The sequence below is a fragment of the Larimichthys crocea genome, chromosome XIII (genome assembly GCF_000972845.2).
Source record: "Larimichthys crocea isolate SSNF chromosome XIII, L_crocea_2.0, whole genome shotgun sequence".
NCBI lineage: Eukaryota > Metazoa > Chordata > Actinopteri > Sciaenidae > Larimichthys > Larimichthys crocea.
Genome location: NC_040023.1, coordinates 40,342,411 through 40,368,177, shown reverse-complemented (window position 1 = coordinate 40,368,177; position 25,767 = coordinate 40,342,411). Strand labels below are relative to the sequence as shown.

Genomic DNA, 25,767 nt, shown 5'->3' with positions numbered 1-25,767 from the left:
AATGTGCAGATTAATTTCCTCTTGATTAACTAATTGATTCATTTCAGCTAAAGTATAGCCAACTGAAAAGGCTAAATAATGGTTCCCGCTGATTATATAAACATGAACATATTTTAAAACGTCACCCCTGTAACGCTTTACAGTCACATGGCACAAAATAACCCTTTGTGGTGCAAAACCCTGTCAAACCAACCTCTTTGTTATATTCCGCTATGGTTACTACATTTCCCATAGTTCCTCAGTGAGCGGCCGCTGTGCTGGATGACAGCTATCCGGCGCCGAAACACCGATAGACACTCAGACGAAAGAGCCATGGCGGCCACGGGTGGAGGGAAAATTAGAAGCAGGAGATATCATATCGCCTCTAAACCTTACGCCAAGAGTAAACAGGTAAATTGAGTGAAAGTTTTTGTGTTAGAAGCTCATGTGGAGAGCGTTATGTTGACCGCGGTGCCACCGTCTCTTAGCGCTTGTTATTGTTTTGTTGGAGACATTTCATGGCCTGCTGTTAGCGCTCGTGGCCTCCACGCGCTGCTAGCATGTCCAGGAAATGCTACTTGAACTAGCAAGTTGGCTTATGTGTTAGCTGAAAATCAGGCGAAGTTGACAGGTTAAATCCGGACACGGTGAGTCGTTTGGATGAGTTAACCGGTGTTTAGTGGAGTAAAGGGGCACACGTGACACGTTAGGATGACCAACCGCTTTTTAAAATAAGTTCTCAGCCGTTAGCGGGAAGCGAGGAAGTCGAATTCTAAGTGTTAGCCGATGTGGCTAATGCTCGCTAGCAGGCTAGCACTGGCGAGCAAAGCATTGTTGTCTCCTGTTCTCAAGTTTAGACGCAGCACATCGTCTCCGGGACAAGTGACACCACCGTTTGGGCTCCAAATTGTATCCGTGCACAGCTACGAGTAGCCGACTTTCACGCCGTTTTAATTTAAAGACTTTTCCCGGCCTGTCGGGAATCATTTGGATGCTAACGCTTTAGCCAAATCTCAGCCAGTTGGATTGCGCAGGAAGCGTCGGCTGATTGGGAACCCACATGGTTTGCTTTAGTGGACTCACTTGCCGCCCTGGACATGAACTAATGTTGACTTCAAAATCCACTCGGTTAAGGTTGAGAGAGGATTCTTGATACATGTCAGATCAAATCCGTTGAGCTATTTTATCAGATATCATGTGAAATATTCTTCAAATGAGTGTCAGCCTGCTAGTGTGATATCTGAGTGAACTGGAAGCTGAATGAAAGTCTGAATATTAATATGCAGTCAGATGATCATTGGGCAGCTAAAGTTATTATTTGTCATCTAGTAAACAAGATATGGATGGAGAGCCATCATTTATGTTGTGATTTATACAAACTAATATCACCACTTCAGGTTTTGTTGGTTATATGTTGGACATTCATGTCGCACTATGTGCTCTCTTTCATCACATTACATTTACACTGCATTAGTTTTAGTTATTTTAATACTGAACCGTGTGAAGTCAGGATCTCCTACAAATGCTCACTAACATGTTGTCATGTGTGAGTTGACCCCATGTCCCTCCTCAAACAACACAGAAATTTTGAATATTAAATATCAAATGTCTGGATCCATATTTCAGTGTTGAAATGAAGAGAGGCGACAGTAATGTGATCGTGGTGACAACAAACAATACAATATCTGATGCGCATGAAAGAGATATTTAGTTTGAATAAATGCTAATCAGTTGTGAGTGTGCCTCATTCATGCCACATGTGAGTCATGTTTACATCTTTGACTAAATAACACAGAGGAGTTTGAAGTCTGAAAAATTGGGTCTGGCCTAAACAATAATTATCCTAATCTTTTGTAAAGCTTTTTTTTTTTTTAAAGATGGGTTTAGCTTCTCTTCAATAGCTTGGTTTACACAACACCGCTGGTTAAAAAGCAGAAGGAGGACATGTAATGTTTTCGCCATCGCTCTCTCCGATCCATCTCACAACTTGTGGGATTGTTTGCAAGTTTCTTTTTTCATTAATACTTTTCTCTTCACACGGAATAAATCTAATGATACAAAAAGTGATCCTAAGAGGTTGTGAGGGTGCTCACACATCACTTTACTTTGTGACTTTTAGATGCACTGATCTGCTCAGGTATTGGCATATCGAATCACAATCACTTTGTGCTTCAGTTCGACATGATTGACAGTGGCTGTCGACCACAGGTCACTTGGTCACATGACCCTGCAGACGGGAAAAATGCGGCACCCTTTAATTCTTATAACAATAGCTGTATGGACCGTTAAGTAAACTTCTGTCACTGCAGTGGTTATGACACTCGCCCCTGAAAGGTTAGACTTGTGTGTATTTGCACATGGGTTAAAGTGCAGAGTGGCCCACAGGTGTATTTCATAGATAAGCAGGAGGCACATATGGCTGTTATCGGGGTTAGAAAGCTCCCACAAGTAAGACAGTGTGTACATTACAGCTACAGTAGTGCAGCTGCTAGATACCCCCTTTTCCTTCCATCTATTTATCATAAATCATTTTAAACTATTCTGTTTGCTATGGGAAGAAAACTTTGGCTGGCTGGACCAACCTGAAAATCTTCCCAGCATTTTTCACCGTTCTACAATAAACCCACTTCTTTTAATCAGTCACTGCAATCATCATTATTGAAATAGGCCTTAAGTCGCGAATCATTCAGTCCTGCTGGAACAAATTTTGCTCAACACATGAAGTATGACAACATTTGTGAAGACAATATACTTCTGACTTATCTCTTGGGTCTGTAGACCCACTCAGGGATGGTGGATATATTCTATGGAGTCTATAGGATTTTACCTATGAATTCATATCAGTTCTTCTATTTAAGTTTCAGAGACAACACTGATCCTCATCAACTAGAACATCCAATCCAAACCAGCGTCGCTTGCTCGCTGCTTCACAGAAGCAAACACAGGGCCTGACCCAGTTTCTCTCGTACTGAGCTTGTGTTTTGCTTTGCACTGTGGAAGATGCATGGCTTTCCACTGCAAGTGTGCAGCTGATTCAAATCATAAAATGCAGCGTTGGTTGCTGTATTTTGTAACGCGAACAAGTGTTTTTATATGACAATGACTTCAACACAGATTATACCACAAAAATCATATCTTTGAATAAATAAAAGCATCAGCACCTTATTTATTTTCCTCAGTGATAGTAGAGAAATAAATCAGAATCATCTAGCAGAACTGTTTTATATGCAGCGTTGTTTTCCATGCACTGAATTTTATCCAGTGATGCTTGTCATGGGATTTTTCTAATGAGGAGGCTACAAATAATGGTGGAGTCGATGGCTCTTTGTTTATATGCATTTGTCTCAGCCTCTCTCATATTGTATCATCCCTCTGTTCACACCTTCCTCTCCTTCTCTCATGTTTTTATCAGCAGCAGTCAGGCCTCATCAGTCGAGTGACAGACACAGTAAAGAGCATCGTTCCCTCCTGGCTGCAGAAATACTTCAAGAATGAAGATGCTTCTGAAGGAGGAGGTGCTGTACTGGGGACAGACCAGAACTGCCAGCTGCCACCGCCTCCTCCTCCTAATGGCAGTGAAGAGGGGCCTCCTCCCCTTGATGGACGCGACTCCCCAGAGCCAAGTACCAGTAATACAGGTGAGGGAATCACCTGCCATCCTCGTAGGTGACCAGTGGCTGTAGGGCTACTCACTAAGGAGTGTGCTTTATAGTAGGCCGCCAAATGAGGCTGTCCACTTGACTCATCTTGGTGCCTCCACTGCTTCATTTGGGTGGCAAGCTAGCAGGAGAGTCCATTTTTTATTTTTTATTTTTTGCCTTCTGCAGCATAGAAAGCTAAATACTTGGCACACTGCTTCTTTTTCGTTGTGATTGTCCATTCAGGATGGCTTTGCTCGCTAGTGTTCTTGATTTTCGTAGCCACCAACATAACATTACTGGCTTAGTTCACAGATAGGTCAATAGGGCATGCAGTAGGTCAGGCTGAGTAGAGTGGAGCGCCCTCTGCTGGATCACAAGGCTCCTTTTAAAACAGGTCATTATAGTTCAAAGGAATGTCTAAATCTAAAATAAAAAGTGCCCTGGCTGGCTGTGGAGTGTCAGGAGGTGGAGTTGGTCATCCGTTAACCCCAGGGTTGGCAGTTTGATCCCTCCCCCATTTTTTCTGTCCATGTGTTGAGGTGTCTGTGAAGGAAAAACACTGAACCTCAAGTTGCTTTCGTTGTGTGAAGGGCTGAATGAGAGGCACTAATTTGCAAACTCTTTTGTTGATTAAGGTAGAAAAGTGCAATTTAAATCTAAAGTCTAGTTACTATAGGTCATAAAACAGATTAGCTAGAGAATTTTATATCCCTTACATGAGAATTGAGTTTATTTCGGTTTAATCAGGTGTTGCATGCCAATTCTTTTGTGTTAAGTGTACCACCATGCTCACTTCTAGCTTCTTTCTCTCTTACACAGAGCCCTCTACCAGCCGGGCATCCCTGAACTTTCAGGAGTATGTGCTTTCTCGGCCTCCTCTGAGTCGCTCCCATCTCCACTTTCCCCCACTGGATGTCTCCTCCCCTACTCTGGGGGCTTCCAGCAGCCTCTTCTCTCAACCTTCCACCTCCTCAGCCCCTGGACCCTTTTCCACAGGCTTCTCCTTGGTCAAAGAAATTAAGGACAACCTCTCGCAGCACGAAGATGATAACATCTCCACCACTAGTGGCTTCTCATCCCGCGCCTCTGACAAAGGTAAAGTGTTGTCTTTGCATGTGGAGATGTGTGGGGGTGTCTGTATAGATATAAGTTAAATTACACCATATTTGGAATAATCCAAATCATAAAGAAGTGGGGTGGAATCTTCCACTGTCCAAACATTTTCATACTCAATGGGAAATATTCCAGCTATAGCAAAGTTGGCAAAATATCCAGAGTTTTGTGTGTTGTGTTGTCTTATCTTACAATTGTGTGCATAAACAACCAAATGAAATAAATTACTGACAACATTAATTGGTCGCTTTCGACAGGGGATTAAGTAGATTTAACGGTTTAGAATTAAGTTCTTTGGATCAACATTACACAAACAAATTGTGTCTGTGTGGGGTATGACCTGACACACACATGGTTAGTGCTTTGATAACTGGGTGTGGAAAATGTATTTGAAAAGTAAAAGTACGAAGAAGATGGTACATGCAAGAGAGTAATACATCTTTCTCAGAATTGTTTTACAATCTCTGAACCTGACAACCTGCACACTCTTGACTTGTCACATGATTAGGCCACCCAGAAACCAACACACATTCTGTGATGCTTTTTAGCTTTAAGGAGTTGTTGACAGATATTGCAAACTAGCAGTGTTTAACTTGCTTGCAGTAGGTTAAAGGAAGAGTAGGTGACTATATTTCTCTTATGTGTGGTTTGGCTCAGGCCTGAGAATGTAGAGACTAAACTATTAAGTTAGATTTCTGCATTGATAAATCTCTCTTTCATTTCCTTTACAGATGTCCCCACTTCCAAAACGGCATCACTTCCTCAACTTTGGTCCCCAGAGACAGACAGAACAAACTCTGGGCCACAGCCTGCCCAGTCCAGTCTGAAAAGGCCTGCGTTCAACCTGTCTGTATTTGGAACTTCTTCCAACGTGAGTTTGTCTATCAAGATATTAAAGCCTGCCAGCATGTAACAGTGAAAAGAAAAGCAGCGCTTGCTGAAAGAACAGCGCTGTGCCACAGAGCTCTGCATTTTGGTGTGTCGGGGTTGTATCTAGGCCTGTGCCATTGGAGCAGTGACCCACTTAGACATAAAATGGGATTTGGTCAGTGCACCCAGTGTACCACAGACATCTACAAATCTCTCACTGACAAATGCTTTTTAAGTGTGGATGATGCCGGTACCCAGTGATTTAACTTTAATAATTAAACTAAAGAGATTATTATTTTTTAACCTGCATTATCTGGGAAATCAGGGTCACTCCGCGCACAGCCAGACTGTATCTTCAGATTCAGTTGTGCAATTAACATTCTATACATGTATTTTTCATGTATATGGCAGAATGCCAGGCACCACAGCCCTGTCTAGCCAACTCATAATAACTGGTCTGCTTTAGTGTTCACTATGACAGAGATTACAAGTCTGAGCATGCATAACTAAAGATTGTGTAAAAAAGAAAAAAAAGAGAGAGAGAGAGAGAGAGAGAGAGAAAGTTTGAGAACGCACAAACAAACATCATACAAAGAAGAACTTAACCCTAATGTAGTTTTAATTTAACCCTCTCTCTTCCAGTCGACATTCAACAACACAGTGCTGAACTCCAGCCAGCTTGGAGATTCACCCTTCTATCCGGGGAAGACCACGTACGGCGGGGCCGCTGCAGTCAGGAGCGCTCGCACTCGCCCCGGAACACCGTACCAGGTGAGTTAGTGAGAACTATGCAACACTGACATAACAGGACAATCGTAACTAAATGTGGATATTATTCATAAAATTGAACTGGACATTAAATGAGCTCATCTGATCCGTAGGCTCCGGTGAGGAGACAGATCAAGGCCAAGCCTGCTGGTGCTCAGCCCTGCGGGGTGACCAGTGCCACAGCCAGACGCATCCTGCAGTCTTTGGAGCGCATGTCGAGCCCTTTGGCTGTGAGTGCTCACACCTCCTCTGTTCAAACTTTATTTGACACTGGTCAGACTTGCCAAAAATGTCCCTGATTGATAATTACATTCATGTAAATAAATTTTGATATTTACTCTACAGGATGCCAGGAGAATCCCAGCAGCAGCCTCATCCCCGTTGTCTGCAGTAAGAGCTTTTTATATAGCTAAATATAATAAAACCATTTGTTAGCAGTGGCAGATTTTACAGTTCAGCGCTGTATGTGATTATACACGTCCTAAAACTCTAATGAAAAGTATCCTACAGAAAAAACCTTCAGAATCCATCTTATTGATTGTTGTCTAACAATAAATTGATTTTTCTTTGCAGTCAATGGATGACACAAATCTAGATGGTTCACCTTTCCAAACGAAAAAGAAACGAGTAAGTTCAGACACACTCATGTCTGGTTTGTCAAAACACGTACGAAGCCTTGTTTTTAAGATCTTACAATAACTGTGTGTCCTCATATGACCTTAAGCTTGTGTATGAACATCAGCAACAAACTCCACTTGTGTTTCTGTCCGGTGTGTTCGTAGCTTAGCACAAGGCTTAGTGATATGAACAGGGATATCTTTGTACAAACCCTGCAACACTTGTTCTGGTTTGTCCTGCTGTCACTTCCTGACCTGCTGCCTGTTGGCCTCTTTTACACCAGTTAACGGAGACAGCTGTTCAACACTGTGTGTGGGGGGTGGATCGGTTTCTTAATAAATGCATGTACGTCTATGTAAGAAGAAGTGCACTGGACATAATGATGTATTTGCCTTATGGAAGTGCGTGTAAGAAGTGTGGTCCATTTGTGCCAGCTCTGGATTGGATCTGTTCTCAGTAATAACTGTCAGGCAATCCCAGCAGTGACAGCTGCTTTGTAACTCCCAACAATGGTGTATTGACTCGTTCAGGTCCAAAACAAGAAAGCCCACTATCTAACTGGGCCTTTCATTGCTGATTGTTGCTTTGCTGTTTTACTTTGACGGCCAAAGCCTGTGTGATGGTGCCTCTGTTTCTAAGTTACCTCAAATAAATATACATACACTGACATTGATTTATCTGCAATTAATATCGCTGATGATCTGGTCTAGCTTTGCTAGAATTTCTCCTGATATCAAGCACTGTGTGACAACAGACAAACATGGCCTGTAATCTCCTGTTTTTAATTCAAATTCTGCTACTGTTGTCATGTAAACAGTATCTATATGCAATGGTATGGCTCCGCATGTGTTTTTAATAATCTTTGCACACCAGTTGAGTTCAGTTGCAAGGAGCCTTTCATCATACACATTTAAATGAAAAATGAAAAACTGCCTCCTTCATTTGTTTCCTTTCTTACCATGTATTAATTTCTGTCATTCAGATGGATTCCTCCCTCCCCCCGGTGCAGAAGCTGGTGGTTCCTGCTGCAGCGCCCGTGTCAGGAAACCGCTCCGTGTCCTTTAGGCCTACTCTGACTCCTGGAGGAATGAGCCGGCCTCTGGACAGGACTCCAAGAGATACGGTCAGAAACACATTGCTGCGTTATGTTACACATTTTTTTTTACATTACATGCAGCCAAACAGAGTTTTCTACAAACTGGATGGTAAAATGTTTTTCCTTTTCTATTCCCTTAGCCTACACGACAATCACCACAACTACCTGAAGCAACCCCAGGTCCATCTCAAAGGTAAAACACGTCAAACATGTTTTAGTTTGGATGCGTGACTCTTCTCTGTGTGTTATTTAGTTTGTTTTACTTACTATATCTGTTCCTGTCTACCCCCTTCTAATAGCACAATGGGTTCCAGTGGCCCAACCTATCCTTTGTCCAGCACGCCTGCAGCCAGCAGCGTGAGCTCTGGAGGCGGAAAGATGAAGAGAGAGAGGACCACTGCACGACCTTCATCTAAACGCGCTGATGAGGAAGAGGCAAGGGCTTTGCATCAAACTTACAAGCTTGAATGTCTAGTTTTTTTAGTACCGTATTTTCCGCACTATGAGGCGCACCTAAAAGCCTTCAATTTTCTCAAATGCCGACAGTGCCTTTATAATCCAATGCGCCTTATATATGGATCAATATTGGTTAATCATGGCTACCGTAGTCAGGGGCGTTGCCGAAGTAACCATAGACATATATACGTAGACACCGCATTGAGAGCTGAATCGTACGTCGACGCCGTTTTGGATGTGGCAAAGTAGAGCGCAACCGTTTTCCTTGTATTAGTTTACGGATCTGCCACATCCAATATGGCGGACGTGTTAACGTATCGCAGCAACGGACCAACCTGCTCAATGAGGCGTCCATGTATATATGTCTATAGAAGTAACCGCGGTAAGAACGGTAAAGAGGAATTCCAGTCCAACACCATTTGTGTCGCGAAAATACTACGTCACTGACATTACCTCGGGAAAAAACGATAAAACAGCTGTTTATTTATTTTGGGAGTGAACGGAGTTGTCAGAACGCTGGTTTGTATTCTATTAATAAAGTTTGACTGACTTATCTGACTGCTTTGTTGGCGCAGCTCCATCTAGTGGATGCATAACGCAACCCCAGCCACTACTGTAGCTTCTATTCTATGCGCCCTATAATGCGCCCTATATATGAAAACAGTTTTAAAATAGGCCATTCATTCAAGGTGCGCCTTATAATCCGATGCGCCGTATAGTGCGGAAAATACGGTATTCAGCACTTTGATACACAAACAAACTTTTGAAGTTAGGGCCAGTGTTAGTGTTATTTTCAGACTGAGACAAAAGCCATACATTCAGATCAGGTAACCATACATTCAGATAACGTGCCCGTATGCATTCACATCACATTTAACGGTTTATATTTCTCACTACAAAATGTATTGTGCCTTGAAGTTACAACACTCAAGCTTGTGTTCTGACTTTAGGTGGCTGAGGTGCCAGACCTTCCAACCATTTCACTTCCCATCAACACCTGCAACATGCCCACCTTCAGCTTCATCTCCCCTCTTCCACCCCTCACCACCATCAGCAACTCCCTCAACGTCACGCCTGTGACTCCCGCTAAGGAAACAGTCAATAAGGTCTGTTCTATAAACTTGTCTGGTTCCACCTCAATCTGCTACAAGTCTAAGGCTTAACAACATTTTTTAATGCATTTTGCTAATTCAATGTCTTTATTCCAGGAGCCACCAACAGCCTTGACACCTCCCTGTGTACCTTTTACATTTTCCTCCCCCATTGTCAAAGCAACTGCTGCTAGTCCACCTTCCTTTTCCCCCTCAGTAAGTGAACAGTTTGGCCTTTTGTGATTGCAAGTTGATTAGATTGACAACTATTTACTTCAATAAAAGCGATAATAATTTAACTGTTTATGTCTATAGGCTGGATTCACTTTTAGTGCACCTGTAGCAAAGTTGGGTCCCTCCATGTCAAATGGGAATCTGGCCACTCCCATCACAGCAGCAGGTAAGAGTTTATTTATAATTAATGTGACACTGATTATTCGGGAAAACTCAAGCTCACCATTGATCTTTTGTGTTTTCATGTTTTCATGTTTACAGTAAAGCCAGCAGCAAGCAAAAGCACAGAGGATTTTGAAGGACCTTTCAAACCAGCCAAGACCCTGAAGCAGGGCAGCGTGCTGGATCTTCTCAAAGCACCCGGTTAGTCAGTGGCTCATTACACATCTGCAGTGTTACGTTTGAACAGGTTTTCACTGTTTTGATCCCGTGTTGGTTCTCTCTAGGCTTTGCGTCTCCTGTTGCTCGGACTTCCCAAGGCCCAGACAACACTCCACAGCAGACCTCCACACAATCCACTGCCCCCTCCTCCTCCGCTACCACTACCACCTCCTCCCTCTCTTCTTCAACAGGGTTTGGTGATTTGTTGAAAGCCCCACCAGGCTGGACCTGTGATACCTGCTTGGTGTCAAACAAGTTATCAGACACAAAGTGTGTTTGCTGTATGACCCCGCAGCCCAACTCCTCCTCATCCAAATCTATGGACAGTAAACCTTCAGCCATCACCTCGGTTGGGCTCGAGAGCAGCAGCAGCTCTAACACCACCTCCACCACTACAACCACCACAGGTTTTGGCACAGTGTTCTCCAAACCTGCAGGAACTTGGGACTGTGATACGTGTCTTGTTCGAAACAAACCTGATGCAGTAAAGTGTGTGGCCTGTGAAACGGCCAAACCAGGTACAGGGCTCAAACCCTCACTGACTCTTCCTTCTGCCTTCTCAGCTGTTAAGACTGTATCCACCCCCACAGCCCCTGTTTCTACAGGGTTCAGTGGATTTGGAGACAAATTCAAAAAACCTGAGGGCTCATGGGAATGTGATGCGTGTATGGTAGTAAACAAAGCAGTGGACACAAAGTGTGCGGCCTGCCAGACCGCTAAACCAGGTAATGAGAGCACAACCAGGGTAATACTTATATTTGATATTCCACAAAGTGCAGAATCTTTTTGTTTTCCATGAAAGTAAAATTCCAGGAATTGTGTCCTTGACTACAAGGCATCTGAAAAGGTCATTGTAAGTTAAGTGAAGCACCTTCCTTTCCTCATCCTCACAACAGGAGCTTCAGCAGCAGCAGCCTCTTCTTCAGCCAGCAGCGCTCCGGTGTTTGGGTTGGCAGACGCATTCAAGAAGCCAGAGGGTGCCTGGGATTGTGACGTCTGTCTTGTACAGAATAAGGCTGCTGATTTACAGTGTGTTGCCTGTCAAACAGCCAAACCTGGAGCTAAGGTGGAGCCCAAAGGTAACAAAAGCACCCTACTTTTCTGTCACCCAGTGTCATTTAGCTGAATCTGCTGTCAGGCTTTTAATTACAGCATGCACTTAATTCACACTTATTTATTTATTGCCATCTTTTGTTTCTCTTCAGCTTTCGGTTCGTCTTTTGGTTCATCAGTCGGTGGGACTTCAGGCTCTTCTACCTCTACATCTGGAGGTTTTAAGTTTGGCACATCAGACAGTACCTCTGGCTCCGGATCTGGGGGTTTCAAGTTTGGAGGCTCATTGTCGGAGTCGTCCTCTTCATCATCGGGTGGATTCAAATTTGGAGTGCCATTTGGAAGCTCCTCATCAGAAACCACTTCTAAAGACACTACTGCCTCTTCAGGGTTCAAATTTGGCAGCTCATCTGAGGGCTTTAAATTTGGCGTTGCCTCTAGTGATGACAAAAAGTCTGACCAACCTGCCGCAGATTCTGGGTTTAAGTTCGGAACCAGCGGTGGGATAGTGTTTGGGACTGGATCATCTAACACAGAAAGTAACACCTCTAAAGGCGGCTTCACCTTTGGACTGTCAAAACCCGAAGAGAAAACATCAGACACCACCACCACCACCACCTCCTCATCCTCTGTTAGTTTCACACCTCCTTCTTCATCTCAAGAGAAGAGTGACAGCGTGGCTTCATCAAATGACACAACATCAACAAACACCAACTCAATCACCACCACGGCTACGACCGCTGGGTCAGTTTTTGCGAGATTGGGCGAGCGGAGTTTGGCGACCGCCACGCCACAAGTGGGCTCCACGTTTGGATCCTTACAGGCAGACAAAGAGCCAGCTGCTCCCACGTTTACCTTTGGGAAGCCAGAGGAAAAGAAGGAAGCTGCTGCCCCCTCGGCTCCGTCTGCTTTCCTCTTTGGTGCTGCTAGTAAAGATGCAGATGCTGCACCAGTGCCGGCCGCTTCAGGAGGCTTTTCCTTCGGGAAGCCCAGTGCTCCAACAGAACAACCTCCACCTGCATTCACTTTTGGCAAGCCCGCAGACAAGAGTGAAACATCTACTGCAGAGGCCCCAAAGCCCTCTTTTACCTTTGGACAAAGTGCTACAGGTACATCACACATCACAAATATTAATGTATACAATGGTTGGACTGCCCCTTTAACAGCTGCTCACATTATAATCATCTTATTTATTCTCCTGACAGATTCTTCTGCTGCTCCAAAACCATCATTTTCTTTTATGGCTAGCAATCCCACCACCACCAACTCCACCACCTCGTCCTCCTCCATCCCAACCCCAAGTCTGTTTGGTGCTACCACCACCACCAGCAGCAGCAGCAGTTCCACTCAGGCTCCCGCTCCTTCTGCAGCTTCCAACACTTTTATGTTCGGTCAGCCTGCTGCAACCTCCACTGACGCTCCACCAGCTAAAGCAGCCTTCGTCTTTGGCCAAAGTCAGGACAGCCAGCCACCTGCCCCATCAGCTGCCCCTCTTAACTCTACTGCAACCCCAGCCCCAGCTCAGCCCTTTATCTTTGGTGCTCCTGCAAGTGCTGCTGCTCCTCCTCCTGCTGCTGCTGCTCCTCCATCCTTTGGTTTTGGAGCAGCAGCACCCTCTGCTGCCTCATCCTCAGGTCTGTATTTATTCATGGTGGTCGTTTCAGATAATAACCTTCACTGTGATGTCTGTTTCTGGCTTGAACAACAACAATGAATCATTTGCATTTGATATATTTGATATACGTTCTTTTATATATTATAACCTGTACTTGTATTAATAATGTCAATCCTTTTTCACCAACAGCTCCATCTGCAGCTCCCGCTCCATTTGCATTCAGCTCAGCTCCCTCTGGTGGATTTGGGGCCAACCAGACTCCTTCATTCGGCTCATCCTTCGGATCTCCCTTCACAGCCACGTCTTCCCAGACCCCAACCTTCGGAGCCAAACCCAACGCCGCCCCTGTCTTTGGACAGCAGGCCAACTCCACACCTGTATTTGGAGCCAATACTAATTCTGCACCAGGTGGGTAGCATGATCTGCTAATGAGCCTCACAATATGAACTTCTATTTATCACAAGATGGTAAAATATATATAGTTGAGTTTGAACATGAAAATGTATGTTGTGTTTATCAGGGGGAGGCTTTCAGTTTGGAGGAGCCAGTGCATTTGGAGCCACAAACAACGCTTCAGGTGTGTTCACTTTCGGAGCAGGATCAGCAGCATCTCCTGCCCCTTCTGCCAACGCCTCCATTACACCCCAGTCAGGAGCTCCTGGAGGTGGATTCAATTTTGCACAACCCCCCACTTTCAATATCGGGTATGTTGCACTTTCTCAGTTAATATGCCAATATTATATATGTCAATATTTTCATCAAAACATAGATGCAGGGTTCCCACACATCCAGAAAAGCCCTGAAATATGGAGACTAGGAATTTGAAATGAAAATACGGAAAATGGTTCATGCTGTGCCCAATAATCAGGTCTGTGCATATTAAACAGTTGTTTGTTATGATGCTTGTAATAATGGGACTGTCATGTGCTCCTCCAGATCAACGAAATCCTTCACCCCCACTCCTGCTGGACAGCCAGCAATTGCTGGGCGCAAGATCAAGACAGCTGTGCGGCGCAGAAAGTAGAGCCCTGTGGACTCGACGATAAAGTAGACTTGACTTTGACTTGACTGTATCCCCACTGAATAACGTCCTGAAAGGTCTTGGACAAACACTGAAATTACTTGGCATGTGAAGAAGGGCCGAGGCTTGGGGCTATTCGGGGCTGCTCGGGCTGGATGGGTGGGCATATTTTGTCTGTAGGCTGAGCTGATTATTCAGAGGTTTTTTCACAGCCGTTAATATGTCAGACCATCCCACAGGACTTCCCATGAAAAAACACAGGTGACTTGGAACAATGACACTGACTTAGAAAACAACAATCAAGCAAGGACCCGTGCGGAACATGATGGAACAACAAGCAAGACAGTCATATCTATATTTTCAAACACCGGCAAACGTCTGCTAGACTTTAGGCATGACTTTTTTTGTAATAAAATTACAAAGGCAAAAACTGCAAATCTAAAGAGTTGCGAGGGTACACAAAATCTTATTAATTAGTATGGGTGATCAGGTTATGAGCTGTGATATGCAGAGAGGTAGTGAGAGCTGTGCGGCAAATCTCCAGTGGTTGTCCTAAAAACTATTTAGACTGCTCCTCTTACAGGAATCAAGGTGCCATTGGAGATGTAGCCATGGTGTCAGTGCAGTGTGCTGTATGTACAGAGATGAGCGTGTAATCTTTGTGGCGAATGCAGCGTGCTTGTTTTTGTTTTTTTTTTTTGTTTTTTGTTTTTTTTCTCCCCTCTTATGTACAGACTTGAGGTGTGTTTGGTTCCTTTGTACATGCTGAGGTTGCGTGTCGGTGTGCGTATGAAAACTGAAAACACCTGGGCCGCTAGCTGGCGCTGCCGCAGGTGAGCAAGCAAATGAATGTTTAAAACAAAGACATGGGGAGGAAGGAAGGAGGGCGGGGTTAGGAGAGGGTAAAAACGTATCCATGCACTGTGGAGGATGGACCGGGCTGGAGGTTGACGCCCCCGTTCAACTCCTTTAGGACTTTGTAAATGCATAGTTTCAAAACTCTGTTAGACGTTTGATTCTTTGAGCTCTCTCTGGTTCGCTCCACTACTCTGCTTTTCGTGTCTCTCTCACTCTCTTGTTCCCTCTCTCCTCCTGAGTCATTATACTCTCCCTTTACCTCTCTCTGCCTCTCCCTCTTTATCTCTCTCTCTCTCTTAATTGGCCTTTGAATATTATTATAAAACCTGTAAATAGTGATGTTTTTTTTTAATCTGTGAAGTTGAATTTTTTGTGTTACCAACTCTGCATTCAGCATTTTTGTCTTTAGAATTTATTATGTAAATTCCTATATTCAAAGTTGCCCGAATCCATTTAAAAGGAGCTTAAATGCAAATTGGAGAGCCTTTAATGACTAAAGGTATATTGGCTTTTCTGATCCACTTTTGTTTGGACCAAAACCAGTATTGTACAAAGTATTAAGTATATATTTTTCTATTGCGTGTTTAAATGGACGAGGGTGACTTTGGATGATAAGGAAGTCAGTTTAATTTTAAAGCCATGATTATTACTGGATGAGTGATAAAATTAAAAACCATGGGTAATTACCATCAATAAAACTATAAAAAACAAAATGTTTCTGTTGTTGATCTTTTCATACAGGACCCACAGTTTATATTTTCTACATAACATATTCCACACCTTTTATTGGCGCATTGTATAGAAACTAATTACAGTAAACCTGAAAATTAACAAAAATGTTTGGGTTTTTTGTTTTTCATTTTTATTGAAGTACCTAAAATAAAATCAGTGCAGTCTTCAAGACCCCTGCTGTGAATCCTACCCTCCTGCAGGTTAAATATTTTGTGGAAAAAACGATGTTCATTCAATTTCCGGGCAGTCTGGAGGCTTATTGTGGCACTCTTGAATTGTAGTGTGTTACTCAGGTACTCAGATACTCAGGTTTTTCAAACACTTGTTTTACCGTCATGAAATGTGAGACTTTTGCTTTGAATTGAGTATATTTACGTTGTTCATTAGTGAGCAAATGATGGGATGTGCCTTGTGGTTACACTCAGACTATAACTGCTGCATCACTGGTTTAGTCCTGATATCTATGTATATCAATGACAATTCAATTGGTTTGATTTATTGAAGTAAGGCTGTTTTATATATAATTATCTTTAATGTATTTAACTCTAAAATGCGTGTGTGTTTCTAAATCATTGTTTCCATAGCAACCACATGTGGTATCTATGTTCTAATTTATGCAGCTTGGCATGATTCTAGATGCTGAGGTCAAATTCCATATATAAGGTTCACCTTCTGGAGCAGACCTCACTTGTGCTCTGTGCCTTGAACTGAGAAGATCTAACTTTTTCGACTCGACCTTTCCCTACTTTATCTGGAAGAAAACCCCCAAAATGTTGTAAGTACATCTCTTCAGCTTCATAGTACTTAGTCTTATTGTCATGTAGACTTTTTAAAAATGAGTGTTGAGCTTTCGGTCAAGGTCAAGGAAGAAGATGTGTTTTTCTGACATGAAACATTGTGTTTGTTAGGCGTGCACAGAAAGACCAGGTCAGATTCACTCTGCCTGTCCTGTCTACCAACACAAACTTGGTGTGCAGCAGACCTCAGCTACAGATGAACAGATTCCTGAAGCTTGACGAGGAAATCGTCTGCAACCTGAGTGAAGATATTTCACGGGTAAGGAACATCGGCTGATCTCTCTTCTCTGATACTAGACTTCTGTTCCTGTCTGTCCTAAATCCTAAGTCCTAAAGTGAGCAGAACAGGCATCTGTTTGAAGAAAATGGAACAAACTGCTTGATTTAAATAATGAGATTGTTATTTTGTAAATATATATTCACATGTGTAATGTCTTTTTTTTAGATCCCCTCTGCTACTCGTAGCACAATGAGGCATCTCACCACTCGGCATGGAGAGATCAGCCAGTGGCAGGCACAGATGTCTCAGAGCATTGGACAAGTGGACCGAGAAATCAGTGCCATGGAGCAGGTACATGTGAAATACTTCTAAAAAATGAAAAGTTACCTTTCCGAGCTTAAAGAAGGAAAGCAAACACCGTACCAAAAGATCTAACTAACAACACTGCTCTCATGTGTTCAGATGAAAGACACAGCTGAGGCCCGTCTCCAGGAGAAGCAGCTGTACTGTCAGCTCATGAGCGACTGTGTGTCGGTCAGTAACAGTTTGAGCTCAGCAGTCTTGAGAAATGACTGCGTCTTCACTCAGCTGAAGACAGAGGAGCGCTTGACCAATGAGATCAGGGAAATGCTCCAGAAGCAGATCTGCATCCTGCTCAACAAACTCAGGTGTGACAGACAGATTCAGTTATTCACTTGTATTTTTTATTTTTTTGCTTTGTTGTTATACCTAAACAGCTTCACTCTGCATTTGTCCCTGCGCTCAAATCTTTTCTCTCTCCTCCAGCTCTCTGAAGGAGATCCGCGCTCAGCTTCTGGCAGATTTCCAGGACAAGGGTGAAGCCATCAAGCTCACCACCAAATGTATCACCCGTGACTTCAACGGCACAAAGTCCCGGTTCCCTGCCGACCAATACAAGCCCAACCATGTGAGCTATGACAAGTGGCTGTCCCGCTGCAAGGACCTCAAGCTGACAGCTGAAAACCTGATTAAGGACTCCTCTCTCTTTAGGGGAGACCTGCGCTTTACCCTGGCCAGTGTAAGACAACCCTGACTATACTTCAAAACTTCACACTCCTGACCTGACCTGAATACAAGAGTTTGAGGCAAACTTGATATAAAATCTTAGGGAGTTCAAAGATTTAGGTTTAAGTCATTGACTAGATTGTTTTGCTCAGATCATGTAAAATAAGGCGTCTGTATCATTAACTTTGCTGATATTTGTGACTATTCTAGCAAAAAAATGCCTATGAGAGCCAGTGCCGCAAAACACGCGATGCCTTGAGGAAGAAGATCAATGAGCTGAACCGAATCCAGGATACACTGATCTGGGAGAGGCAGCAGGTGAGTCCAGTGGATTGTAATCTCAATTTTACACAATCTACCAACCACAGAGCAATTGTACCTGACCTTTTTTGTGATGTTTCTCCAGATAAAGGATGAGATTTCTGATTTGAACACGGACATTAATAAAGCTCAGGGCCAGATGAGGAACTGTGATTCCAAGCTGAATCAGGTCACCCATCGGCTGAACCTCCTCAACCAGAGACCCGGACATGAACTCTGCCTGGACCACCCCTACTTCAGTCTCTCATTGGAGAAACATGACCTGGCAAAGATTGCAACCGGACTTCCCTCAGTACTCCAGCGCTCTCAGTAAGTCTGTCCATTCACTAAGGTCACAGTTTTATCTTTCTAATGATACCATCTGTCACTTTGACCATAAAATCGTTACTCATTTTTATGTTAAACTGTATCTTTAGGCAGGACCTGGAGGTTGCACACAGGCGTCTGATGATCCTTGAAAACAAACTGTCCAAAAATGCTCAAGCCCTTGACGTGGAGCAGAGATGTCAGACTCTGCACCAGAGTTTCCTGCCAGCGCTCAACACCACTGTGATCCTCGCCAACAAGCCGAGGTTCTGCACGTCCATGGCCCGCCCCAGCGCTCTCTCCTACTTCCAGTAGAGACTACCCCTGTGGTCTTTTTCATGTGGTGTTGCAAAATGTAAATAAAAAAACCCAAAGCATCATATTGGTCTCTTTAGATACTCTCTCTGAAATCTGCTTGGTAACCTTGACCGTACTCATATGTGGCCTTTTTCTAAATGCTGACATATGAAACAAAATGGGTTTAAATACATTTCTGTCCATGACAGAAAATTTTGTGTTAGTGCAGATTAAACAAACAACTCTGATCCCTTCTGTGTGGTAACTTGGGAAACACAAATTCATTAAATTCATTAAAAATATGCAAGTATGCAAATATTGAAACGGGGCACCTCTATAAGCATGGAAGCAATAAATGAATCACTTTTCACGTTTTAACATGATAATTTTATGGTAAGCCAGCTAATTCAAGTATATGTGACTTTCAACGCATTGATTACACAGTTATTCTTCACGCGTGATCTTAGACATTAATTTCACATAATTCTAAGTCACTTGGTCAGTTCAAACGGGTGAGTGTGACAAGTTCCCACCGGCTGATGATCTGTAAGCCTTTTGGTTGCATGATACCGCTCTTTAACATCCTGAGGATCCTCTTATTTCTTTGTCCTTTTCTTTCTTTTTGTTGTGTTGCCTATAAAAAAAAATGTTATACTAGAATATACTGTTCATCCTGATGATGTGTTAAAATAATCACTTCAAACTCCATCTCTTTATACAATCCTGTGTTGTTACATGATACAGTAATTACCTTGTAACCTTTAATTACAAAGTCTCATGTCAACCTATATCTTTAATTAAAATAAGTTAGATTTTCCATCAACAATAGGTTTTTAATTATATATCTGGATATATTGAAATACAGATTGTCAAAATAATAATAATAATTTACCCTTTAAGAACAAATCCCTGAAGTGGTCACCCCTGAAACAGCACAATAAGTATTATTTATCAATTAATTAACTAAAAGGTGCAATCTGAGTCTCCATATACAAGACAGATATAATGCAAGGTCCTTATATGATTTCAGGTGATTTTGGTGAATATGGTACAGAAAACAAATAGTATACAGGTTTATTTAAGCAGATGATGAAAGAAACTGACTCATGGTTATTTAAAAATCATATTGCCACATAGCAGCCTCCAGGGTAAGTGCCCATTTTGCCCAGATGGGAATCTGATCTCAGTATCATACATGTAGACAGTGTGTATGGTTTTGGTTTGGACATGGATGTCTTGTGGTTTGGAGGTTGTACACTCGGTTTTGACCTCACACGGTCCTTTCTGTGACCTGATATTGAGCCTCAAGGCTTCCAGTGTCAGTAACGCATCAGACAAAGTGGATCAGTGCACGGACAGAAGCGTGAAGACGGTGTTTTGTCGTGACACCCGCAGCTTGTCCCTGGGTGTCGCCTCTTTAACCGGGTCAGATTTATTGTAGCAACGGCCCCCCTAGCAACGCACCGGGTCCATGGAGACTACCTGTGTGTGTGTGTGAAGGAATTCAAGGCTACACGGGACAGATAACAGAGAAAAGACACACGGAGCATTAATTAAACGTGACATTTATGAGTTTTATGGACTTGTTTGACATCGTTGTTGTTGTGAGGTGAATATGGGATGCAGCAGCTCCACCAACTCAACGGTCGAACCGTTGACACCGGAAGATGTGAACGGAGACGAGGTACGCTCACAGCAACCCGCCACTTTTAGTTCAGCGAAGCTAGCTCACACCGTGTAGTCCGGCTTAAAACCTGTTTTAGTTAGTCTTCTGGGCTAGGTTTAGTCGACAATGGTGTCCAAAAGATGTTTTACAGTCAGTTACACCAAAGATATTTTATTAACTAACACTTTTGGGCCGATATTTAACGAGACTAGCCATTATAGGTGTTACAGCTAAATCAGTGTGCCGTTAAATTTTGTGACCCTAAAAGGAGATTTGTTATTGACTACTGTACTACCTCTAACTAAAGTATCTTATTACTGAGTCACTGTATAATAACTATCAAAACACAGCACAGGACAGCGTTAAAAAATACTAAAGGAAGTGTTAAAGTCCTTTACCAAAGTAGAAGTAGCAATATTACAATATTAAACTACTTAATTACAAGTAAAACTACTTCATATTATCAGCTAAATGTACTTCAAGTATCAAAACAGACAGTATGAAACTGCCTTCATTGGTTTACCTTATAATTTCGTTAATTGAGATATTTAAATAAGGGATAATTGATGAGTTTTGCTCTATTTTAAACCGCCTCTTAAAAACATTTATATAATGCATAAAAATGCATCACCTTAATATGTTATTTATTAATACATCCATTCTTTATCTACATATTTCTGAATTTTTACCTTAATTGAAAAATGAAAGTACATAAATGTTATCATCAAAATGTATGTAAAGTATCAAAATGTAGTTATAATATCTTAAGTATTATTATATTGTTATTGAATTAGTGTTGTTGATGCTTTAACATGTAAGCAACATTTTAATGTTCACTTTTAAACTTCATATACTGTTGGGTATTTTAATAATTAATTACAGCATATTAGAAGATATAAATTGATAATATTTGTATACTAACATGATAATCATGGTTAAGTGAAATTTTGAAGTAAAGTATGACCTACAAGTATCTCAAAATTGTGATTGCGTGCAGTACTTTTTGTCACTGGTCACAGATTTTCACAGCTTACTAATGATGAAATAATGTGTACGTGTCACCTGCCATGTCTCATTATCGTTCCCGAGTTACTGTGTTCATGGCAATATGTCAACACACAGATGTCACCATGACAACATCATGTCTGTAAGACAGAGTGCAGCCAGGTTATAAATATGTCCTTTTTTTCTATTCTTATCGTGTCTGTGTGCGTTCAGGATGAGACAGGAAGTAAACTCGATGGCCGTGGAGACTCGGCCGTGTCAAAGGGCACCACAGACAGCGGGGTGGTCATGGAGCACAGAGAGATCCCTCCGTTACCTGGAGTAGTGCCCACAAAACTCCCTCCTCTAACGAGCGTCAGAGAAAGTGAGACGGACAGGCTTACACAAGATGGTGAGTATGTGTCTCTCAAACATGCTTAATAAAACACCCTGTGCGCACGTCCTGAAGTGCTTTTATTTTGTCCGTCTCTCAGGCTTGCGCCAAAACTCCAGCGAGATCCTGAAAGAGCTGCTGAGCGAGGGCATCATCCCAGTGGGACCAGCCGGAGAGAGGGGCCCCGGGGGTGGAGAGTCATATTGCATCATGGTGGGTACTTGGACATGACGATACACTTGGACGTATATTATGAACAAATAATAGATCACTTGCACTTGACTCTTTGTCTAAAACTCCTGCCACCAAGTGCGCAGGTAAAAAATAAGGTGCACCCACAACCACACCGCCTGTGCCAATTACCGGAAGTGAAGGTGACGCGCGTGATCTAAACAAATCAACACTGCAAATTAAATACACGTTTTGGCTCCTACACCATCTCTTAGACTTTTTAAATTTCTATCGAGACTCTAGCCACTTCAAAACTCATCTACCTCATACCTATTTGTGTTTAATACATGTGGCTGTGACACTCCAGTTTCCCTTAGTTTGGGGATCAATAAAATATGCTAAGTACTTTAGATTTTGTGGCCACTGACTGTTAACATAATGCTCAAGCTCAATCTCAGAACAAACTTTGCTCCTCTATGACTGAAGTCGGTGAAATTTATCAGCAGGATATTAGCAGGATTACTAAATGTAATTACTTAAGCCTGCAGAAGTAAAAAAAATGTTTTGCCACTTACACATGGTGGAAGCCAGTGAACCCAACACTAATATATTCTGAACTGATACGGAGAAACATTAGCATTCATTTAAAGTCATGTGTCTGTTCAACTGAAGAATGTAAATCCAATATTCACTCTCATAGCTCTGTTCGTGGTCTCTACCGGGGAGGGAGGCTGTGTCTTAGGAGGTAGAGCAGGTTGTCCGCTAATCACAGGGTTGATAGTTTGATGTCAACTTGAGGAAGTTGCTCCTGACAGGCAGGCCAATGCCTTGCATGCTCTATTGCCATCGGTGTGTCAGTGTGTGCGCGAATGAGAGACAGATTGTAAAGACCTTTTGTTTGCTCAAGTAGTAAAGCACTACATATGTGCAAGTCATTGACCACCGTCATCAACTAGTTGTTCATCAACTAGTTGCTAGGTGTGTTTGTGTGCTGTTCGTTGCTGAGCGGATGGAGTTTTTTCACTGAAACCAGCCATACAGCCATAAACAAAGCCATGAGAGTGAACCGAAACAGCCAAAAACAATGAGCTGATATGATGCTATATGGCTCCGTAAAACTATATGAAAGATAATCAGTGGCGGGAACAAGGTGGCGAGTGGTGTGGAGTACAGCCTGATCACACGTTGGCCACCACACACAGGTAGAAAGAAGTTTATGCATTGAGAATTATTCAAAAAGAAAGCCTGTAATATATGGTATCTAATAAACCTTTTCACAACATAAATTTGGACTTGCCATAGCAGAACTGAAGGCTGAAAAAGAGACTAAGGAAAGACAGATGATTTATCTTTCATATTGTGTATCAGCTGAATGACTCAGAGGGGGTCAGACGCAGACCTCCTGCCAGACTGGAGTCCCTGAAGGCCAGCAAGATGCAAAATCTCCCCAGCAAAGAAGAGATCGAGGAGAAAATAAGACTAGCTGAGGAAAGACGCAAGGTATGATGTGTGTTTATGTGTGTGTCATCATGTACCTGAACGCCTCAGCTCTTTCTCTGCGTCTTTCTCTACCTTTTGATCTCATCTTCTCCCTCCTCCTCTCTCTCAGTTAAAAGAGGACGAGCTCAAGACGCGTCTGAGAGCCAAGTCAGCTCGTGTACGTAGCCGAGCCACCACCTCCAGTGCAGAGGAGGACGCAGCCCTCACACCCGTGGTGCCACTACAGTCCTCTCTCTCACCAGACCACACAGATCCACCGCCTCACAGCCAGGTCCTACGTGAGGAAGCCGAGGGCGGCGAGAATAGAGGTGACGGCGAGGAGTGTAAAAAAGAAATGGGCAGTGCAGATAGGAGAGAAGGGAGAGTGGAGGGAAGGGGAAGTGTAGATAACAGAGGGAATGGAGGGGCAGAAAGGGTAAGTGAGGACGGTGCTGGGGAAAAGGAGGAGTTGACTCAGGTAGAGGAGCTTGAGAAGGATCAGTTCCTCTCAGCCTCAGGGGAGCTGGAGAATGATTCTAGCTTTCAACGTGCAGAGGACAAAGAGGAGATGTTTTAATTTATTACACTAATGAGCCAGCAATAAGTTAGATAAAAGAGAGCAGGGGAGGGAGCCAAAGTAATTCCTTTTGCACAGACGAGAGGCCTGATGAAACTTGTTAAAGCTGTATGCGGTATGTATTGTTTTGGAACAACAGATTGACTCTACAGTCAAGACTATTGTTTTTATTTCCACTGCAGGGAGGAAATTGTTAGTAATATTGTAGCTCGGTGATAATCACACAGGAATATGAGGGTTTGATTTCCAATGCAATATAATTTACCTCAGTTATTACTTTAACAAACACAACCAAGGCTTAATGTTCTTGCCAATGTACAAAATGAATTTAAATGACGGTTTAGTTTTGCATTTAAATGTCTCATTTCAAGGTGAAGTTTGTACTCTGTGCAGTTATTCTGTTGGACAAAAGATGGCGCTGTTTCAGTGAGTTAAAGTTGTAGCACAGCTCCTTGAAGTCAGTTCACCTCATCCTTTAAGATGAGTTACTGTGAGGATGTTTTGACAGCATGTGAAGAAGATGCCTCATGCGTAAAGATGTGCGAGGAGGTGATGTTATTGGTCAATAAAGTTCACATTTTTCCCTAAATGATGTTTGCGGACGCTTATTGAATTTGTATGATTTCATGTGAAAATCTTTATGAAATTATCCCAACAACTGGAGTCAGTTTTAACTTTTAGAGTTTAGAAGTTTTCCAAGAGGTCTTGTGATGAGTTCGACCTCTGTGTGACTGAGCTGTGAGTATTCAGCTGTTCCAGTGATCTTTGCCCTTTTCTCTGCCTGACAGGTGTGTGCCAGAGCTCAAAGTTACAGTTTCAGCTCTGCAGCACTACATCCTTTGTCTTGATTAAAGTTTAATTTAAAAAAAAAAAAAAAAAGATAGTTTATTATCATGAAAAATGTGTATATTCACATTAATTTACAGACAAACTCCAGCTTACATGTGAACCACATTCATAAAGTTTCTGGTCAGACACATCCTCACTTTTTCTAAAGTTTATTGGAAATAAAGTATAATTAAAGCTTTCAAAGGGGCCCACAGCCTTTTATTGTATAAAAGGATTCAGACCAGTCAGCATGTTGCACATGAACAGAAAACAACAATTGGACGCAACCTGACCAGATTCCCTTTGTTGAGCCTTGGAAACTCGATCCTGGTCCCCCCTTTTTTCACGGATCCACTCGGACTTTAAAGCGCGTGTGGCTGCATAAATAAAATAGTGAGTGAACAGAGACACCACAGAAAAGACGCTCGATCAGGTTGCATTTCTTTGTAATCTGGAGTCCTGCTGTGGCAGTTCACAATCAGATGGATGTGACAGCGTGTGTGTGTCTCCTCCTCATCATAGTTATTTTTTAAAAATACATATTTTGATTGTGTTTTCATTCTTAGCCCACAAAGGTGATGAATGATCAGCCAAACATTTCTACACATTGCTGAAAAGCTAATTTGAGCACCATTTAACTGGCACTACAAAGTTTTCCGCATTAAACATGTCCCATTAAGACGTTCCCATGTGCAAAAGTGTCTTCTCACCGTGTAACACGTGGAGACAGGACAAATGTAGGGCGCTCACGGAAGCTGCAGCCGCCATGAATGATTAACAGCAGAGTTCCCTCTCACGTTACTGGAGGTGAATTACTCATGCTGGCTCCATCCATGTATCCAGCAGTCAGCTCAGTGCAGAGGAGCTCCACAAGTTATTTTAATCATTCATGTTCAGAGACTCTTGATTGAATTGATCTCTGATTGTTTTACTTGATCCTTTTGCATTATAATAGCTGTGCGTAATTACGTGACGCACGGTGAAGCTGTTCTCATCCGATTTAATTATACAGATATGATCACCATCTTTTTTAAGATATAAAGGAGTTGATTCAGCAAAACATTTTCATCCCTTGGACCTAAAAAAAATTGGAACCATGTTTGTTTGAATTTTGCCAGATGTGATTAGATTCGCCACAGTTTCAAACTCATGGCACAATCCGCACCGTCTGGATG

At 42.6% G+C, this 25,767-nt stretch overlaps 3 protein-coding genes across 4 annotated transcripts; all 3 read left to right on the top strand.

Annotated features, from left to right (window-relative positions):
- Positions 1–235: 235 nt before the first annotated feature.
- Positions 236–15,507, top strand: nup153 (nucleoporin 153). 2 transcript variants are annotated; one of them, XM_010737934.3, is made up of 22 exons: positions 236–390; positions 3,395–3,617; positions 4,440–4,715; positions 5,465–5,604; positions 6,246–6,374; positions 6,485–6,601; positions 6,717–6,761; positions 6,945–6,998; positions 7,972–8,112; positions 8,226–8,278; positions 8,385–8,520; positions 9,492–9,647; positions 9,750–9,848; positions 9,948–10,032; positions 10,128–10,229; positions 10,313–10,972; positions 11,144–11,326; positions 11,453–12,409; positions 12,506–12,934; positions 13,105–13,323; positions 13,436–13,619; positions 13,852–15,507. In XM_010737934.3, the coding sequence occupies exons 1-22, from the start codon at positions 262–264 to the stop codon at positions 13,937–13,939; spliced, it is 4,605 nt and encodes a 1,534-aa protein (XP_010736236.3). In that variant the 5' UTR covers positions 236–261; the 3' UTR covers positions 13,940–15,507. The 2 variants fall into 2 exon arrangements, with proteins under 2 accessions (XP_010736236.3, XP_010736235.3); XM_010737933.3 differs by having other exon boundaries at positions 3,392–3,617.
- Positions 15,508–16,165: 658 nt separating this feature from the next.
- On the top strand, positions 16,166–18,576 carry LOC104924551 (uncharacterized). Its single transcript, XM_010737932.3, has 8 exons — positions 16,166–16,301; positions 16,435–16,582; positions 16,769–16,894; positions 17,006–17,211; positions 17,330–17,582; positions 17,780–17,887; positions 17,976–18,199; positions 18,307–18,576. Exons 1-8 carry the CDS (start codon positions 16,297–16,299, stop codon positions 18,509–18,511), a joined length of 1,275 nt encoding a protein of 424 aa, XP_010736234.2. The 5' UTR covers positions 16,166–16,296; the 3' UTR covers positions 18,512–18,576.
- Positions 18,577–19,721: 1,145 nt separating this feature from the next.
- On the top strand, positions 19,722–24,353 carry stmnd1 (stathmin domain containing 1). Its single transcript, XM_010737930.3, has 5 exons — positions 19,722–20,177; positions 21,378–21,555; positions 21,638–21,750; positions 23,077–23,208; positions 23,318–24,353. Exons 1-5 carry the CDS (start codon positions 20,109–20,111, stop codon positions 23,762–23,764), a joined length of 939 nt encoding a protein of 312 aa, XP_010736232.2. The 5' UTR covers positions 19,722–20,108; the 3' UTR covers positions 23,765–24,353.
- The last annotated feature ends 1,414 nt before the right edge of the window (positions 24,354–25,767 follow it).